The sequence below is a fragment of the Salvia splendens genome, chromosome 16 (genome assembly GCF_004379255.2).
Source record: "Salvia splendens isolate huo1 chromosome 16, SspV2, whole genome shotgun sequence".
In the NCBI taxonomy this organism is placed as follows: Eukaryota; Viridiplantae; Streptophyta; class Magnoliopsida; order Lamiales; family Lamiaceae; genus Salvia; species Salvia splendens.
This window is the reverse complement of record NC_056047.1, coordinates 16008717-16024864: the sequence shown is the minus strand read 5'-3', so window position 1 is coordinate 16024864 and position 16148 is coordinate 16008717. Positions and strand designations below refer to the sequence as shown.

At 40.5% G+C, this 16148-nt stretch overlaps 4 protein-coding genes across 4 annotated transcripts; 1 reads left to right on the top strand and 3 right to left on the bottom strand.

The window, feature by feature from the left end:
• The first annotated feature begins 5069 nt into the window (after positions 1–5069).
• On the top strand, positions 5070–6887 carry LOC121769862 (probable WRKY transcription factor 53). Its single transcript, XM_042166626.1, has 3 exons — positions 5070–5713; positions 5803–5931; positions 6030–6887. Exons 1-3 carry the CDS (start codon positions 5391–5393, stop codon positions 6610–6612), a joined length of 1035 nt encoding a protein of 344 aa, XP_042022560.1. The 5' UTR covers positions 5070–5390; the 3' UTR covers positions 6613–6887.
• A 138-nt stretch (positions 6888–7025) lies between these two features.
• On the bottom strand, positions 7026–8706 carry LOC121769863. The gene is made up of 3 exons (XM_042166627.1): positions 8156–8706; positions 7662–7679; positions 7026–7560 (listed from the first exon to the last, which is right to left on the bottom strand). The coding sequence occupies exons 1-3, from the start codon at positions 8526–8528 to the stop codon at positions 7379–7381; spliced, it is 573 nt and encodes a 190-aa protein (XP_042022561.1). The 5' UTR covers positions 8529–8706; the 3' UTR covers positions 7026–7378.
• Positions 8707–12103: 3397 nt separating this feature from the next.
• Positions 12104–12481, bottom strand: LOC121770258 (agamous-like MADS-box protein AGL28). Its single transcript, XM_042167023.1, has one exon. The coding sequence runs from the start codon at positions 12479–12481 to the stop codon at positions 12104–12106; it is 378 nt and encodes a 125-aa protein (XP_042022957.1).
• Positions 12482–13545: 1064 nt separating this feature from the next.
• LOC121771393 (agamous-like MADS-box protein AGL23) lies at positions 13546–14074 on the bottom strand. Its single transcript, XM_042168176.1, has one exon. The coding sequence runs from the start codon at positions 14025–14027 to the stop codon at positions 13614–13616; it is 414 nt and encodes a 137-aa protein (XP_042024110.1). The 5' UTR covers positions 14028–14074; the 3' UTR covers positions 13546–13613.
• Between the last annotated feature and the right edge of the window lie 2074 nt (positions 14075–16148).

Sequence of the window (16148 nt, the reverse complement as noted above, 5' to 3'; positions counted from 1 at the left end):
GTCAAAGATGTTTATTTCATCAGACCAAAGACGAGTCCGGTCAAAGATGTTTATTTCATCAGACCAAGGACCAAGTCCGGTCAAAGAAGTTTACTTCATAAGACCAAGGACCAAGTCCGGTCAAAGAAGTTTACTTCATAAGACCGAGGACAAGTACGATGAAATTTTTTCGCTAAGCTGTAAATACAGTGTTAGAAGCGAAAACAAAATTTCATTTTTCAAATCTTGTTCGGCATACAACTCAGCTACCCTACAAAATGGCGTTACGCTATTACAAAGGACTATTCTACTGTCCAGGGTTGCTGAAGTTAAGCCACCTATCTGCAAAATCCTCTGGAAGCCGAGTTCGGTTGTTCCGAGCAGATGAAGAATAAGCAGGTCGACGAGATGCTATCCTCGACCCAACACCTCTTCCGCGAGCCCCAGAAGCTCTAACCCCTCGGCGATGAAGAGACTCTGCAATAAGCATCTGCTGATCTTGCTCGCTCATAGTCACAACTCCTCGGCGAATTTCAGTCCGTCCCTGTCTTGACGATTCCGGTTGCTCCTGAGCCCGTTCTCGTCTTGACGTTTCCGGCTGTTCCGGAGTTCGTTGTTGACTTGGAGTAGGATTTTGAACAAGGGAACCAGAGGCTTGATCTGGAGTGCGAGCATCTGTTGGCGGGAAATGCCTAAGGAATCTCTCGATTGCGGGACGCCGGGAAAGAATGATGTCGTACCGAGAAGCCCAGCGCCGTAATGATTTCACAACTTGTTGGCAAGCCGAGCTCTCCAGCGCATTGTTCCTCCGGAGTACATGATATTCCTCCCACAGTTCGTCAACTCGACTCTGAACATCTGATATGGTCACTCCCCCGCGCACACGGATGTAATCCTCGTACGCAGTCCTCTCAGCAATGGTCGTATTCAGCTCGGCCTCCAGATCCTTCTTATCGGACTCTAAGTCCTTATTATCGGCATCCAGCTTCACTAAACGAGCCAGAAGCTCGTCATTCTTCGTCTGATCGGCTATAGCTCTTTTCTCAGCTTCGTCTAAAGCCGAAGAGTACAGCCGTTTCCAGTGAAGTATCTCCATCTCCTTGAGTACAAAGCAGCTATATTAGTTCGGCAGCTGTACCGAGCAGATAGTAAAATACAACAAGAATAAAGGCGAGTACGAAAAGCTATACGAAGACAAGTGTAGAGAATTTTTCATTCACAAGGAAAATTTTTTACACTAGGAGGGCTTCAAGGCCATTTTACAAGGAAGAAACTAGACTAAGAGAAGGGAGACGAAATCATACTCCGCCAGCTTCGTCTCCGGCTCCTTGGTCTGGTTCAGCTTCTTTCTCCTGAGCTACCTCAGCCTCGGCCTCGCATCCTGCCGGCCTCGCCTCCGCCTCCTGATCGGCTTCCTTCTCCGGATGCCCGGCCCGCTCGACTTCGGCCTCCAGCTCCAGCGGCTCGGCCTCACCCTCTCCGTTGTAAGTCGAAGCGGGTGAAACGGGTCCCACGGAGGCAAAGATAGCCTCCAGGTTCTCGTCCCGATCAGCTCGACAACTCCGGACTCGGTCTGCAGAAAGCAGGACCGAGGATGAAGCGAGCTCCTCAAGGAGCGGCAGATTCTGAAGCCGAGCTGCTATCTCTCGGCTGTACAGAGGCAGCACGACGTCGGCCCCCTGCTCGCCCTTATCGGTAATTAGCCTTACCAGACTACCGACAAAGGCCGAGAACTGGCTGCTCAAAAAGAGTTTCTCCGTGTAAACACGGAGAGCCTCCCCCTGGGCAGCCACGGCGGCAGCCTCCTTCTGAGCCTCCCGGTGCTTCGTCTGCTCTTGCAGGATGATGAGCTGGTTTTTGGCTGACCGGGCTTCATCCTGAGCCGAGATCCTAGCAGCTCGGGCCCTCTCAAATTTGGCCTCAGCCTGTTCGGCCAGACTACGAGCAAGATGCATCTTCTTCTGCATCTCCTCGTAGTCGTGGGATGCTTTGGAGAGCTCCACGGAGACGAGCTTGGCTCTCTGAAGATGAACAAGGAAAAAACTCAACAGAATGGCCATCAAAAAATGTGGAAAAGAAGCCAAGTCAGAAAGCTTACCTCCACAAAATTCGTCGGCCATTGAAAAGGCTCAGGGACGTGTTCCGGGATGTCTGCAACCACCTCGGAGATGACCAGGTCTTTCCCCGGCACTCTTGGGGACTCATGAAATTTCCCCTTCCCTTTAGCCGAACACGACTCCGGCACTTTCGGATCCGAAGAAGAGGTTTTTTGCCTCTTCGGATTCTTCTCGGCTTCAGACGCCGAGCGAGGGGCTCTCTGCCTCTCCGGCTCCACAAGCTCGGAGGACTTTCGGATAGCCTTGTTCAGCATGTACACTGCCAAAAAGCAAGAAAGCAAGGTTAGTTTTCTTCGTTAAAGCAGTAGAGCATAAAGATAAAGAGAAATCCTCACCCTCGGCCTCTTCGTCCGAAGACGAGATGTCGAACACGACGTCGCCCTTGACGAGCTCAGACTCCGTGTATTGTTTCCTAACTATGGGAATCTTGTTGAGCTCGCCATCGAGCTCGTCCAACGGTTCAGGCCGAGGATGACGGATAACGGACTTCGGCCCTCTCCAGGGAAAACTAGGAGCCGCGGTCCTATCATAGTAGAAGAAGCGGTTTTGCCACTTCGGCCACTTCGTTTTACAAAAGGCCCTAAAGGGCTGTACAGGGATCAAGTAAAACCAAGACCCCTTCCTCTTAAATTGAAAGAATTTAAGGATCGCCTTCAAAGACAAATCCCTTCCTAACCTACGGAGTTCGGCAGCGAAGGCCGACAAGTGCCTCCAAGAGTTCGGAGTCACCTGGCCTAAAGGAAGCTGAAAAAAATCTAGTAAATCTATAAAGGCAGAAGGGAGGGGGAAACGAAGCCCGCATTCTAAGCAGGCCTCGTACACGGTGGCGTAACCCTCCGGCGGGGAGTCAGCCCTATGATCACCGTCAGGTACCACCGCCTTCCCCCCAGGAAAAAAGTATTTTTCGGGTAGGGATATCACAGTATCCTTACTCAAAATACTATGGAAATACTCTACGGTCTTCTCCCCGGACTCTTTCCGGCCAGAAGACCCCTTACCGCCTCTCCTAACGCTACCCGACTCCGAAGAAGAAGAAGAAGAAGACATTTTTCTTACTTTTTGAAGGTGAAGAAAGTCTGAAGAAATTCTTGAAAGCGGAGAGAGAATTTTCGCAAAAAAGAGAGAGTGCAGAAGAAGCAGTCGCAAAAGTGCTTCAATGATGAAGAAAGGAGGTATTTATCAGATTCGGCGAAGATTTCAAAATCGTCGCACCGTTTCGAATCCCACCTTTTCAGGATTCAACGGCCGGATTTTACTGTCGCATTTAATGCAAGGCACGTCCCCTGACATCAGCCTCCCCCTTGCCTTTATCCAGAATGCCGAAGTGACTCACTTCGCCGAAGTGATTCACTTCGCCCTTCGGGGGGGGTAGTGATGGGGTGCGTACTAAACAAGCCCAACAGCAATGACGGCCCATCAGCCCAAAGCCCAAGGAAGAGTATGAGTTCGGCATTACCAAAGAGTTCGGCCTCAGCCTACAGCTCGGTAAAAGCCAACCAATCAAGCTCTACTCTCAGATCGGCAACCAAAGCAGTTCGGTCTCAGTATTCGACCGAACAAAGAGTTCGGCCTCAGCCTACAGCTCGGTAAAAGCCAACCAATCAAGCTCTGCTCTCAGGTCGGCATCAAGCTCTGCTCTCAGATCGGCAACCAAAGCAGTTCGGTCTCAGTATTCGACCGAGCAAGGAGTTAGTGGACCCATACAGGATTTCCACAACTTCCAACACACCCACTACCACTTGGTGTCAACTCAGGCCACGATCGTAGGCCATGACCTACGCTACATCCACGATCTTAGGCCATGACCTACACGACATCCACGACTTAGGGTGGTGATGCAAGCCACGATCTTAGTTCAATATATAAATAGAACTTAGATCAGATAGAAAAAGGTTAAGCTCTCTAGAGATAAAATCATATAGCAAGTCTGTGTTGTAAGCTGTAATCCGAGATCAAGCAATACAATCTTGCCCTCCCTTCTTCCCGTGGACGTAGATTTACTTCAGTAAATCGAACCACGTAAATTCTTTGTGTCGTAGTCTTCATTCTCTACCAGCATTTACTAACATCAGAAATTCGCGGATTCATCAGAATATATTTATAATGTTTTCGAATATTCATTTAAATACAAATCGAATATATTGTCATAATCGGATTCGCAAAATATTCGAGTTCTTTATATAGCAATACTGTTCGTCTAGTTTCAGCTATTACACCTCAGAGGCCCACGATTGAGTTATATAAACGCGTAGTTTGAAGATTCTTTAGATTATTATACCAATTTTATTGACTAATATAATAATCATACTTGAACTCAAAGTTGAATCATTAATTCATATGCCACATCATTTTTTCACCACTTTGAATTGGTCAGAGCGCTCTCTCTCTCTCTCTCCAAAAAAAAATACTCCCTGTTTGCTTAATGCCTTAACGTGGTCTAGCTCCCTCAGTTAAGAGAGACAAAACTAGTAATTCAAAAGTGTGACAATAAATGCATTCAAATTTAATTTATAGGAAAACTATGTGAAATAATAATCATACATACTTCATCTCTACGTCACTTCAGCTAGTCATGCTAACATTAATTTAACACTTAAATTAATCACAATGACATTAATTTGTCAAAAATTTATTAATCATGTGAAAAATAAACAATTGAAAATTTATGTATTTAGAGCGATATAATATTAGTTCATGTGTAAAAGTTTAAACTTTAAAATCCAAGTTCGCGCAATTACATCATTCTAAAAATCAAACTCGACGAGAATATACAAGACACACTATCCAGTCTAATATAAAAATCTAAATCTAAATCTTTCAGATATACTATTATTTGTGACAGTGAAGTAGTCGTCAAGCATATAAAAGATTCATATCTTTCATATACTACTACTACTATATGATATGTGTTGGAATTGGTCAGCACTTGACTTTCCTAGTTGTCAACATCATAGTAGTAAACTTCCAACACGACCAATGACTAGTCAACCAAGAATAACTCGTTTTCTCCAGTCAAACTTCCACTCTTCTCCTCTCCTTTTTTTTCCTCATCACAAATCAATACCTACAATTACAAACCCTCTCTTTCTATATATATACATAATCAAACAAACTGACCATTCATCCTCATCAACACATACCTACTCACATTCCTCATACCTGAAAATCCTACTCCTCAAATACCTAACCGAAGATCGCCCGAGCCCTAAAACAAACCCTAAACACATGAACATAGTCTGATTCCATTTGAACCAAATCACCCTTTGATCGAACATACGGAACGAAAACCGGAAAATGGAGAGCGCGTGCACCTGGGAATACGAGATGGTGATCAACGAGCTGGTGCAGGGGATGGAGAAAGCCAAGCAGCTCCATTTCCACCTGTGTTCGACCTCCCCATCCCGAGCCCAGAACATGCTCATGCAGAGGATTCTATCCTCGTACGAGAAGGCCCTTTCGATCCTGAACTCAAAGGGGGCGGCCGAGCACACTCCAGCACCACCAACACCAGCATCGGGCATCGTGGAGTCATCGATATCAGTTGATGGAAGCTGCAGAAGTGAGGACTTGAGCAATAGCTTCAGAGACCAACAAGACTACAATGCATCAAAAAAGAGGTAAAGCTTCACTTAATCAAGAAAAAATTATCATAATGATATTCAAAACTGGATGCTAATTTCTGGTGTTTAATGATTGGTGCTAACAGAAAGATGCAGCCTACGTGGACAGAACAAGTGAAAGTTAACCCTGAAAATGGACTTGAAGGCCCCACTGATGATGGATATAGTTGGAGAAAATATGGGCAGAAAGACATTCTAGGAGCTAGATATCCCAGGTTTATTCTCTCTCCCTTTTTGATAATATCAGAAAAATCGAAATCCGAACACTTAACTAATACTAGTGTGTGTGTGTGTTCATTTTTTTTATCAACAGGAGCTATTACCGTTGCACATACCGTCTCGTCCAAGACTGCTGGGCGACGAAGCAGGTGCAGAGATCCGACGACGACCGAACTGTGTTTGAGATCACGTACAAAGGGGTGCACACGTGCAACCAGTCGACCAATGCAGTAGTTCCCCCGCCAGTGTCACCGGAGAAGCAAGAAACGAGGCACATCCCACAGCAGCCGAGTCAGGCACTCTTGAACTTGAAAGCAAACCTAAGAGTGAACACCGGCAGCTTGGACAGCAAGGAGACGATGCCGGCTCAGTTCTCCTTCCCCTCGACTTATGAGCTAGGTGACACAGAGAATCAGTACATTTCATTCTCCGCTCTCGTTGGAGATGGTAATTTGGGAGCATACTCACCACTGTTTCTATCTCCGGCCACATCAGAAACAAATTATTTCTCTCCGGCACCCCACCATATGGCAGGCTTCGGAGGGTCTGATGTAGCAGACATTGTATCGGCCCATGCATCAACGACCAACTCTCCAATGGGGAGCATGGATTTCCCAGTTGATCAGTTGGAACTAGATCCGAATTTCCCATTCAACGCCTCTGGATTCTTCAGATGACTGGATTTCAAAAGTAGGCAAATAAGAGGTGTAGGCATCTGCGTTAACCTATCTAGATATATCAAAGCTGGAGTTAGAGAAATAATATCAAAGCAAAATCTGCCGTTTTTTAATTTACAACATCAAGAATCTAAGCAAACTACTAGGATTCATGTAAAACATCAAGAATAGCATGTTTTTCTAATTTCTGTATATTAGATCTCAACAGGAGGAAGAAATGTTCAAATTTATGAAGAATCTTGACAAGCATATGATGAAAGCACGTTATTCGCAAAGATTGCTTGCTAGGAGACAAGCTCCGCTGCTGCATATAAGATAATAGCTAAAGATAAAAAAGAACAAACATTAATATTGGTAAGAAATTGACATCAACATGAAGCAAGATAAGGCCGCTGTAATCTCTTATTGATCAGCTTTTACAAGGAAGATTTGATGGAAACTGACGCAACATCAAAATGTAAACAAAAATACAGCAACCAAGCTCACACTGCATATCAAAACCATATAACCTAGAGAATGAACATTTAGATAGACCATATAGTTCCAGCGCTAAGTGAAAATCTCTCTTTCAACCTGTTACGAGTGGCTTAAAGAATTAGTTATCAAGATTTACAAAAGAAGCTCAAGGGTAATGGAATCATCTCAATGTGAATGAGACAATCTGCCTATCACTAGTTACAAAAAATGTAGTTCACTTGTTTCAATTCAATGATCAATCTGATGCCCTAACATTTCTTGGAGCCTACGAAAATTGTAAATCTATCACCTATACTGATGACCTCTCCTCATCTTTGACGTTTGAAGTAACATCCAGAGTTTCGTGTTCAGCTTCCCTAAGAGCCTTCCTGAGCCCCACCACGATGAATAGGTTGGTAAGCATAAGCAGTGACTCAGCCCCACCGTGCAACCAGTCGACATTGGCCAAGGATTTGTCATAGTGCAACTTCGCTGTTGAAAGAGGGCATTTTCTATGACGGCCGACATATGCAAAATTATGTAAAATTCGATTCAGATAGCTTATAAACAATGCCCCATTGGAGAAAACTTACCATAAATTCCTGCTGGTACTGAAGAAGAGGAGGTGATGCAGCAGAAACAGATGTAGAAGTGGTTAGTTCATATGCTTTTAGTCCAAGAAAAGAAAGAAAGAAAAAAAGCAAAGAAATAGACCCTCTTCAAATCTAATGTAGCTGAAACTTAAATTCTCAATGCTTACACATAAACTAGAGTAAAATCAGATGGACAATTGAGTATCACTAAACAACACATAAGCAGCTTGAGACCATAAATTAGGGAATCACAAACTGTATTAGGGCAACACCAAAATCCACATTGTATAACCACTTGATTCCCTTTCTCTATCAAATGTCTTCCTCAAAGAATCTTCTAATTTTGTCTATTGAGAAATGCATAAAGAATTTCCAAATACTTCATCACATGTTATATGCACCATAGCAGAAAATAGATTCACAACAAACCATAGATACTACACATTCTTTCCAAGATCAATTTTTTTTTTTGAAAAAAAAGGAAGATTACTTACTGGCGGCAGCCACAAAGACGAGCAAGAAGTAGAATCCAAAAAGCGTGAGGGGTGGGGCAGATTTTGATTTGGTGATGAAATACAAGAAGCCCATATAGGGTAAGAGAGAGAAAGCAGAGAGCTGCGAAGCAATGGCCGGAGAATCGACGTCGGCCGCTGCCCATGAATCGATTGGAAACATAATCCCACTGCACACCGTCGCATTTCCGTATCTTGGAGATGTTATCCTCCTCCCTTTTGAAGTTTGGGATTTGAGGTGGGATTGCTTCTTCAAAGTGAGAGGGGGTTCTCTGCAATCTTCGGATGGAACCAGAAATGGTGGATTCTTGAAGGAGTTGAAGCGGATTTCAATTTGCAGATAGCTTACCATCATTTTACAGAGTTTGAGAGTTACAATTGGTTTGCCTTTTGCATTTACGAGTTGAATTTGTTACGAACTGGACTGGATGAGTGAGATTTCAGTTGGCTTATCTCTTTGAAGATTTCTGCAAGTGAAATCGTATCGAGCTGCAATGATATATAATTTGATTCAACTATTATCGAATTGAGCATATAAGTTAATCTAGGGATAAATACATCCTTCCTACAAAAGGTTTCACTAAGGTTTTAAGCAAGTATAAAAACTTTTTTTTAAGTTAATCTATATCATACAAAAAATTTGATTAGTGTTTCAAATTAATAAATTCCATCAAATAATACTAATATGGTTAACTTTTTCTTATTTTTCATCCTTCACTCCAGTCCATATTTTTTCTTATTTTTCATACTTCACTCCACGCCATATTATTTTTCTTATTTTTCATCCTTCACTCCACTCCAAAATTTGATAAGTTTTTTGATTGAACTGGATAGCCGTGCACATGAGATGCACGAAGTAACCGTAACTTGAACTCCCATCTCCGCGAAAACATCGACTGCCGCCAACCTTGAGAGCTCCTCGCTTTTACACAACGCGAACACCGCCGACACTTTCCCCCTCGTCCATGTCAAACACCGCCGACACTTTCCCCCATTCGTTGCTAGTTTCCTGCAGGTTTCCCTCTTCCAATCTCACTCACGCCTTCACCGTTCTTCCACTCGTTCTCCTCCCACATAAATTCGAAGATTTATCATTTCTGGGCACCTCGAGAAATCTTGATTTAGAGTTGAAGAAATCCAGATTTCTCAATTGGCTTCCTGAACTGCACATTGTTTGAGGGAGTTGGCATTGGTCTCAAGGTCATGGACGGTGGTGGTGTTGATCAGGAAAGGGAAGTGAGTTTAGTTTATGGTGAGAATGAGAATCATATATATTTAATCATTATTTTAATAAAAATGGAATTTCATTCTAGGGGTTATCATGATTTTCCTCGTTCTTTCACTAATGCAAGTATTATTCATTTTAGGTGTTCATCACGATTTTTATTTCTAGGAGTATCATGCAAATATAATGAAACAAATAGTAATAAGAAATAATTTGGAGTGGATTAAGGATAAAAAAAATAAGAAATAGTTAACAGTGTTAGTGTTATTTGACGGAATGTACTAATTTGAAACACTAATCAAACTTTTTGTATGATATATGCTAATTTAAAACTTTTTGTACTAACTTGAAAACATTATACTCCCTCCGTCCACAAAAAATAGAGCAATTGGTGTATGACACCGGTTTTAATGTAGAATTGGTAAAGTAAGAGAGAAGGAGAAAAAAATACTCCCTCCGTTCCTTGTTAATAGACGCATTTTTTCGGCACGGAGTTTAAGAATAGTGTGTTAAATGGATGGTGAAAAAAGTAAGAGAGATGAAGAGATAATAAAGTAAAAAAAAGAATTAATTTTTTCCCAAAAATAGAAATGGCTCAATTAACTTGGAACTTCCCAAAATAGAAAAATGGCTCTATTAACATGGAACGGAGGGAGTAAGAGAGAAGTAGTGGCATAAGTGGTAAATAAAATGATGTGTAGGGTTGTTATTTTGTTGAAAACTTATCATAAATGAATGTGCTCTATTTTTTGTGGACGACCAAAAATGGTAAATGTGCTTTATTTTTTGTGGACGGAGGGAGTATATATCATTCAGTTCGCAAGATTGTATCTCCAAATTAACTATGTAGTGCGTTAGTTTATGAGATTCAAATTCAAAATTTAATCCTAGCTAGATATAATCATGGATAATTACTATTCAAAATAGTCTCACTATTCAATCTATCCTAGATTATATCTTGATACTCCGTCCCGGACTACTCGCACATTTCCTTTTCGGCACGGAGATTAAGGAATGAGTGTATAGCAAAGTCAACAATTGCGGCTGTAGGTGATAATTTTTACTAAAAATGGAAAGAGTGCAAATAACTTGGGACGCCCAGAAAGGAAATAAGTGCAAGTAGTCCGGGACGGAGGGAGTACTATTTTATATAGAAAATCAAACACCACCCTCATGAATTAAATTATTCCCACAACTTAATCTTATAGTGATAATCATACTATGATAACGAGTCATACCAATTGAAAGATATCATTATATTTGGTTCATATGAGTGGATCTTATAACTTAATCATCAAACAATAATTAAATGATAATGAGTCATAGCCACTCATCCTAATTAAAATAGTCTCATAACATAATCCTAGATAGATAATCATATGACAATGAGTTATAGCAACCGAACGACATCTTCATATTTTTTTCGACGTATATGCGACGAAACGAGAAATATGTGCACCATGCGACACCGTTTTACTCCATAGTGTTTATCTCAAGTGATCAATTTCCTCTAAACATGAAATTTATGATAATGATATTTATTGAATTAGATGACAAGGGAATAAGTATTGGAAAATAAAAAATTGTCTTTTAGTATAAAAAGAATTAATCCATTGGGTCAGCTCTATTTGGATTGTGAGTTAATCAAATCGAGCTGTAATTTTATTTGGCTATAAATTTTCAAATCTAATCCTTTAAATTTAGCAAATTTTTGGATCAATTCATATATTACGGACTAACTGACATCCCTAATTGTAACAATACTTTTTGAAAAATTACTATACAATATAAATTGAATGCAACTCGCATTCCAACTCTAGTTTGTTGATTCCGTTGTCGTGTATGACAATATTTTTGTAAAAATTAATAAATGCAAGAAAATAAAATTTTGGAAGCAGAGTTGGAATGATAGATATGAATCCATTCAAAAATTCAGTGTATATATAGATCTTCAAATAATTCTTATTTAATATTTTCAAATTGTTTTTTATTTGTTCCAAATCATGTAGAAGGAGAATTGAGAATTTGATATTGCATAAGCATATAGTAATATTATAAGTGAGACCTAAGAATTACTAATAAATATAATCACCCTCAAAATTGAGATTACTTAACAAATTACGAATCACTAATTCAAATTAAGGGTAACTAATCGTCTAATCTTAATATTTACTAGTAAATTTTAAACCATATAACGTAAGGATATTGCATAACTAGCAAATACTTTTTCATGTAATCACTTAACTTATGCTCATGCAGAGATGAATATTTTTTGCGAAACTTCATTCATATGCAAATGCAAGTATCATGCATTAATAAATGTTTTCAATATTAATCATATTCATCCGATCCAATTTAATTAGCCAAAATTCTCCTCGACTATTGGATGTTTCACCTCACAATTCTCACCACAATCCAATACTACAAGTTTTAGATCAATATTTACCATCTAAATCGAAGTTGTTTTTTTGATACCAATAATATAGAATTAGCAGCGTAACCAAGCCATTAATAAATTTAGCAACAACATAAAATAAATGTGTATTCAAATCCGATCAAGTGACAAAGGTACGTAGATTTAACCTAACTAATAAAAAAAATACTACCAAAAAGATAGAATTATGCAAATCACCCAAAATTCATCTATAGTAACTTATCTAATTAAAATTCCAAATTTGAAACCCTAAACTCTACTAATTAGCATCTCAACCGGACTCCGCCGCAAGCGCCTCCACCCTACGCGTCGTCTCCTCCAACTCCGCAAGCAATTCATCAAGCTCATCCAATTCCAACCCTGTCGCGGCGTCCACCCAACGCCCGCTCTTCATCGCATCGCCGATCCTCCTCTCCACCTCATCGGCGGAAGAGGATTCTCCGAAGTAGCGGTCCAAGACGGTGTCGGCGTGGGGATGGCCGAGGCAGTAGCAGTTTCCGGTGCCGGAGAAAGCGATGACGACGGCCTGGGAGTCGGAAATCTCGCAGAGTTGCTCGGTTTTCTTCATGAGGCCCTGCCGCCGTTTTGTGAAGGTCGTGTGTCGTTTTGGCTTGTCTTCGATCAGCTTTATTTCGATCTTTCTCCTCATTATGCCCTTTTTTGTATGATTATTCTCTCTATGTAGTAATTTGTTGGCTGTGTACACATTATATATATAGGCGTCAAAATTGCCCACAATATTAATTAATTCCTAAGTTTAATATACTTAGTACTAATCTAATTGTGTATAGTTATGTATTCATTAGGAAACAATTGGCTCAAAAGTATTAATTGCACTATAATTACCAATTATATAATTTGAGTACAAGTTGGATAGTCACATGTCACGAAAATTAACAAAAATCATAGTAAGATATGGACGACAATATTTTACCATAATAAAATATAGAAAACCGAACTTACCTTTAACCAATAGAAGTGCATATTAATATCTAAATTCAAGATAATTTTAAAATTTCCTTTTAGCGTTTTGCCTTGTTGGTCATCAAACTAATAATGGGGTGTATCCCGTTTATTTGGGAATTAAGTCTAGCTGTCTAGATATTTAGGATCTTTGATCATTAGTTTAGAAACTGTGATGTATATCTATTGTTGGAATATTGGTGAACAGAGTATAATATTTTTTAGATTCGAATATAAATATACGTTAAACTTTAAAGTCATATTTAAATATTTTTAAAAATAATAATCTCTGGTGATTTATCATTAATTTTGCATAACAAATTAGTAGATGAAATAGAGTTAGAATGGAATCATACGAAATAATTAAATTGACATCTATGAACAAGATTATCTGTATTTAATACAATGTCATCTCTATCTATATCAAATTCAAGCTTATTTTCATATATACGTTACATTAAAAACTAATTTACACCAACCATTTACATTAAATTTAAATTTTACTCTATGTTTAAATATATGCCTTACAAAATTTTTATAGTACCTTCATTTTTTATATTGTTCCATAAAAAAATGTAAAAATACATTTAAATTTAATATGATAAGATGAAAAAGACTCGATCGGAGAGAGCCTTAAATTTACATATTTTTCTCATTATTTTTTCTAAAATCTTCAATGACTATTTTAATAAAATTACTACTCCATATATCAGAAAAACCAAAAAAATAGAACAATGGAAAATTAATTAATCTACAGAAAACTACTCCAATTAATTCTGTAATGAACTAAGCTTTCAAATTTAATTACAGTAAGCAATCTAATCTCTCCGGCCATAAGATTGAGTCTCCTCCTTGGCCGCCGCAAGCGCCTCCAATTTTCGGGTGGCGTTCTCCAACTCCACATAGACTCGGTCAAGCCCATCCAATCGCAACCCCTTCACCGCCTCCACCCACTTCCCGCTCTCCAACGCATCACCTATTATTTTCTCCGCCTCCGTTGCGATCGCAGAGGAGGAGTCGCCCAAGTAGTTGTTCAAGACGGATCCGACGTCAGGATGGCCGAGGCAGAAGCAGTTTCCGGCGTCGGAGAAGCTGATCACGATCCCCTTGGAATCGGAAACCTTGCAGAATTCCTCGGTCTTGTTCATGAGGCCTTTCCGTCGCTTCGTGAAGGTTGTGTGTCGGTATGATTTGTTTGCGATAAGCTTGATGTCGATCTTTCTCCTCACCATGATTTTTGATCAATTGTTAATCTAGGGTTTCTGCGAATATTTGGGGGTTTCTATCTCTAATCTCTCTATATATATCTTATTTTATGAGGTTTCTCTCCATATACATAGGCGATGATAATAACCTATATAGTACTAATTAATTAACTTAGTTTTATTACGGATCTAATTTATTTCCATAGTATCTCTCTTAAAAACGAAAATTTGCAACTACGTACTGTTTGGATTATAAGTTAATTTCAAAATTATGTCAATAATAGCTACTCCCTCCGTTTTTTAAAAATATGGACATTTGAAACGGCACAGGTTTTAATGCACAATTTGGTAAAATAAGAGAGATTGGAGAGAAAAATTGGTAAAGTAAGAAAGAGGAAAAGAAACATTGGTAAAGTAGGAGAGAGGGAGAGAAAAAAGTAATGGTATTAAGAACATTAGCAGTGGGGCGCCATAAGGGACACCCTAAGAGCATGCACAACGGTGGCGCCGAGCCCCGCGTCCGTCTGCGCCGCTGGCAAGGACGAGGCTCGCCGACGCTGCGCTCGCGCCGCTAGCACGGCGCTGCTCGATGCATCGAGCAACGTCGTGCCAACGAGCAGGACACGTGGCGAACAGCGATTGGGTAACGGCAATATATTTTGTTTTATTAAAAATCGGTTTTTAATTAAAAAATTGATTAAAAATTTTAAAAAAAAATCACTTCCCCAAAAAAATAAATCCGTTTATTACCGTTTTTTACCACTTTTTAATTTTTTTAATTTTTTCCCCCCAAAAATACACACTTTCATCTATAAATACCCTCACTTTCACACCCAAAAATTCACATCAAACTATACAATTTTCATATTCATTCTCCCATATCTATTCTCATCTTCATTCTCTCATATCCATTCTCAATCTTTCTTCCACCCTACAACATAACAATGGCCAAGGCGATGTCCGGCCAAGGTGAGTTTAATTATGTAATTTTTAATTTTTAGTATTTTAATTATGTAATTTTTAATTTTTAGGATTTTAATTATGTCTTTTTTATTTTATTTGTAATTTGTAATATTTATTGTGGTTTTTTAATGAATTTTAATATTATGGAAATGATTTTGTTCAATTGAATTTTAAATTGAATTGTGCTCGTCCTAGCGGAAGAGCACAGTTGTGGGTGTTGTGCTCTTGCCAGAGAGCAGACATGAATAGTGGCATCGTGCCCACAACCGTGCTCACTGGCAAGAGCACGGTTGTGGATGCTCTAAAGCTCGCCCTATGCACCGTCAAGTCAGCATTTTATCCTCATACCCTTCCACCTGCAGTGGGGCGCCCTATAAGCCGCCTTAAAGGCCGCCCTATAGATTTCACTATTGTTTTGTTAATTAATTTAAATGTTTTCAAATATGTCAATGCAAAATAATTTAAAAAATACCACGATTAATTAAAAACGGTAAATCCTACATTGATTAAAAAAAAGTTTTACACGAGTTAGAAATGAAAAAAAAGTTGACTACTGTACAAACGTCCCGATTTGCGGCGCAGCTCATCGATCATCCCCTGGAGGTATTCGGCTTTGGTTGGTCCTGACATTGCATGAGGGCGTTGTGCGTGTCCAACAACGTCCTCCGGTTGGCGGCCGCTGCCAACTCCGCGTAGGCAAGTGCCGTCGGGGTCGGGATCGGCGATGGGGGGCGGCCGCGGCTTGCGAGGAGGATGTCGCCTTCGCCTTCCCCTTGTTCTTCGCAGCCTTGACGTCAATGGGACGTCGGGAAGACACCGGTGTGCCGGAACTCTCCTCATCCTCGTACATCGTCCGGTTGAGGTCCACCGGATATGCGCCGCTTTCGCTGCTTGTGTAAGCACCGGATTCGGTGGTCTTCGTCCACTTTGGCGCAGGCGATGGCAGAATCCCGCCCTGGAACTTCTGCTTGTCCTTCAAGAGCGTCCAGATGTTGAAATGCTTGAAGTCGTCGTACATTGACTGGTACGACAACAACGCTCTATCGCGCACATCGCTCAAGCTCTCGCCGCTTCCCTGCTCCCTCGAGCACTTATCGTACTCCGCCGAGAACAGGTTGACTTGCTTCTTCACCTGATACCAGTGCTTGCGGAGCTGCTCCCTATAGCGCTTGTACGCGCTCGGCG

Excerpts from the sequence above, each read along its gene's own strand:
- LOC121769862 (XM_042166626.1), top strand. The coding sequence starts at position 5,391 with ATGGAGAGCGCGTGCACCTGGGAATACGAGATGGTGATCAACGAGCTG. Across the intron at positions 5,714-5,802 it reads TACAATGCATCAAAAAAGAG|AAAGATGCAGCCTACGTGGA; the intron begins GTAAAGCTTCAC and ends TGGTGCTAACAG. Across the intron at positions 5,932-6,029 it reads CTAGGAGCTAGATATCCCAG|GAGCTATTACCGTTGCACAT; the intron begins GTTTATTCTCTC and ends TTTTATCAACAG.
- LOC121769863 (XM_042166627.1), bottom strand. The coding sequence starts at position 8,528 with ATGATGGTAAGCTATCTGCAAATTGAAATCCGCTTCAACTCCTTCAAG.
- LOC121770258 (XM_042167023.1), bottom strand. The coding sequence starts at position 12,481 with ATGAGGAGAAAGATCGAAATAAAGCTGATCGAAGACAAGCCAAAACGA.
- LOC121771393 (XM_042168176.1), bottom strand. The coding sequence starts at position 14,027 with ATGGTGAGGAGAAAGATCGACATCAAGCTTATCGCAAACAAATCATAC.